The sequence below is a fragment of the Sphaeroforma arctica genome (genome assembly GCF_001186125.1).
Source record: "Sphaeroforma arctica JP610 unplaced genomic scaffold supercont1.871, whole genome shotgun sequence".
Lineage (NCBI taxonomy): Eukaryota > Ichthyosporea > Ichthyophonida > Sphaeroforma > Sphaeroforma arctica.
In genome coordinates this window covers 30,231-33,344 of record NW_014039687.1, presented here as the reverse complement: position 1 = coordinate 33,344, position 3,114 = coordinate 30,231, and the positions used below count along the sequence as shown (strand labels likewise).

General features: G+C 43.4%; 1 protein-coding gene across 1 annotated transcript in view; it reads left to right on the top strand.

Moving 5' to 3' along the window:
- SARC_09015 (hypothetical protein) overlaps positions 1-2,512 on the top strand; it is a gene marked incomplete at its 3' end in the record, with an annotated part of 3,838 nt that extends 1,326 nt beyond the window's left edge. The window contains exons 2-6 of the mRNA XM_014296995.1: positions 102-349; positions 927-1,023; positions 1,516-1,689; positions 1,907-2,051; positions 2,295-2,512. Of these exons, the coding sequence (XP_014152470.1) occupies positions 102-349; positions 927-1,023; positions 1,516-1,689; positions 1,907-2,051; positions 2,295-2,512 (882 nt within the window). The remainder of the gene's footprint in view (positions 1-101; positions 350-926; positions 1,024-1,515; positions 1,690-1,906; positions 2,052-2,294) is intronic.
- Positions 2,513-3,114: the final 602 nt, after the last annotated feature.

Below are 3,114 nucleotides of genomic sequence, written 5' to 3'. Positions count from 1 at the left end.
TATATATATATATACATGTTTATTTATATACCTTCAACTTCGAGACAAACTCACAAATAAAACACCAACACCCCTACCCGCGCCGTATCTACCACACACAGGTTGACTGGAGGAACCTGTCCGAACAGGCGACCACGAACCCCCTCAAGGTCATGAGCGGGGTACAGGGTGCTCTGGGTCTTCTGGAGACGCTACAGATTGTCACAGCCGGATTTGATAAACTAGACCAGGACGTTATACGGCTGGCTGTTATCCTGATTATCATGGGGGTTATTGGCGGCATTGCCGGAGTGTTGCAGCGTGTGCTATTGGGCTACTATATCCGACCGTCCATGCAACGTATCAGAAGGTGGGTGGTGTGGTGTGTATATTCAGAAGATATGTGCGTGTGTTTTCTTAACCAGAGTGTAGACTCGTGTAGTCTGTTGTAGCGATGTCACATGCATTGCTGTGATCCCGATTATCATGGCCGTTATTCTGTTTGTTGTGGGTGTTATTGGCGGCATTGCTGGAGTGTTGCAAGGCGTGCTGTTGGGCTACTATATCCGACTGTCCATGCAACGAGGGTGGTGGGCTTACTGAGCAGAGATGCGCGTGTGTGTTCTAAGCCAAAGTATACGCCCTTTCCGTATTATCATTAGCTCAAATATCAATGCACCCAATCTCGTCATTAAACACCCTGAAAAAGCGATTCTATGTAAAACAACTACGGCATATATAGGATTTATATGCACTCAACTGATGAACCAGTTTATTTCTGGACACCACAGATTGTACTTGAAGTCAGCACTTTCTCACATATCGATGTACGCGAATCGTGGTTTAAACTTTCCCTAAATAGCGAATTTCTATTCACACTACTCACGGCATACACAGGCGTTTTTCTGCCTTCAACTGATGAATACATTTATTTTTGGACACCATAGATTGTACCTGAAGTCAGTGCTTTCGCAGGAGATCGCTTTCCACGACCACCACACCGGAGGCGAACTCATCGCCCATGCCACGAACGACATGTCCAAGGTATCGGCGCGATGTCAACGTGGAAGCATACACGTGTTCTGGTATATGTATTACTCAGATGTAAACGACACACTGTATTGCCATCAATTGGTTATGATTCGATCATTACCCACAGATCGAAGGTGCGTGTTCTGGTATATATATTACGCAGATGTAAAGGATACACTTGTAATGCCATCAACTCTTTATGATTCGATCATTACCCACAGATCGTGGGTGCGTGTTCTGGTAAATATATTACGCAGATGTAAAGGATACACTTGTAATGCCATCAACTCTTTATGATTCGATCACTACCCACAGATCGAGGGTGCGCGTTCTTGTAGATATATTGCGCAGATGTAAAGGATACACTTGTAATGTCATCAACTCTTTCCGATTCGATCATTAACCACAGATCGAGGATGCGTGTTCTGGTATATAAATTATGCAGATGCAAACGATACACTTGTAGTGCCCTCAACTCTTTAGTGATTCGATCATTTCCCACAGATCGAGGGGGCCATAGGCGACCAGCTGGCCTTTTTCTTCCTACTGTGGGGTGTGACGCTCTCTGGCTTAATCATCGGCCTGGTTACTGCGTGGCAGATAGCGCTGGTGTGCATCGCCTTCACTCCACTGATTGCTGGCTCGGGTGCTCTCATGTCGAGACTTGTGTCCAAATCGGTATGGCTATACAGTGCATGTTTGTATAGGATGGATATATAGTGCATGTGTGTATAGGATGGATATATAGTGCATGTGTGTATATGATGGATATACAGTGCATGTGTGTATATGATGGATGTGCGTGGGCGTGTGTATACACGTAGGCAAGTACCTATGTGAATATATTTAAATATACTCGATTGTTTTATTTCTATTTTTGAATGTGCACTCACAGGTGAGTCAATCTTCACAAGAGTACGCGTCTGCTGCAGCTATGGCCGAGGAGTCGCTTGCCCTAATAAAGACCGTAACCGCTTTTGGCGGTCAAAAATCGGAGATTCAACGATTCAACGATCAAGTCGACAGTGTGCAGGAGAAAGGTGTGTTTTGTATGGAGGTAGTATTCTCACCAGATTTAAATATGTACCAGATACTTACAACTACACACATACCCCTATATGTATACATTATCGTTGGTTGTACTGTTAGAGCCATCCGCAGTCATCACGTGTTCACCAGTCAAGGCTGTATCCACGCACACACATACGATTTAGTCATCCTCCCTTCCATAGTATGGAACCCCAAAACCCCAAAACCCTAAGACTATGTTTCACCACATACAGGAATCAAACGCGCCTACGTATACGCCTTTGGGACGGGACTGTCCCTGTTTGTGCTGTTTGGCTCGTGCTCGTTCATTATGTGGTTTGCGTTCGATTTGGTTAGTAATGGCACTGTGGGGGTTGGCGATGCCATGACGGTGTTCTACGCCGTGGTGCTGGCAGCAATTGCGATGGGACAGACCTTTTCATCGATGGAAGCCATTGGCCAGGCCAGGTAGGGGCTATGTTCATGTGTTGTATGCATGTACATCGCATATTGTACATCGCATATATACATACTTACTCATATTTTAGTGTGTACATGAGTAGGTGGAAGTGTTCTTAATGTGATATTGGCATACACATGTCTGTTTGAAAGTGACTGCTAACAGATGTCAGCGAAGGCTCTAAAAGTGTTGGCGATGCCGTGGGTGCCTTCTACTTAGCGGGGCTGGTTGCGTTTGCAATGGTACAGGCCTTTTCATCGGTGGAAGTCGTTGGACAGGCCAGATTATATGCGTGTATGGGAGTGTTGCTTATCTTATCTCGACCCATTTGGGTTAGAATAGATTTAGAATAGATATATGGCTATCATTCCTGTGTAGACTGTCACATGTGCACGTACTACCCAACTCAACACACAACCCGCATTTCCCACCCGTCCATGGCAGAGGAGCATATTATTGTCTGTGACAAATCATTGACATACATGGTATATATATTAAATGGTATATATATTAAATATATATATATATATATATATATATATATATATATATATATATATATATATATATATATATATAATATATATATATATATATAATATAATATATATATA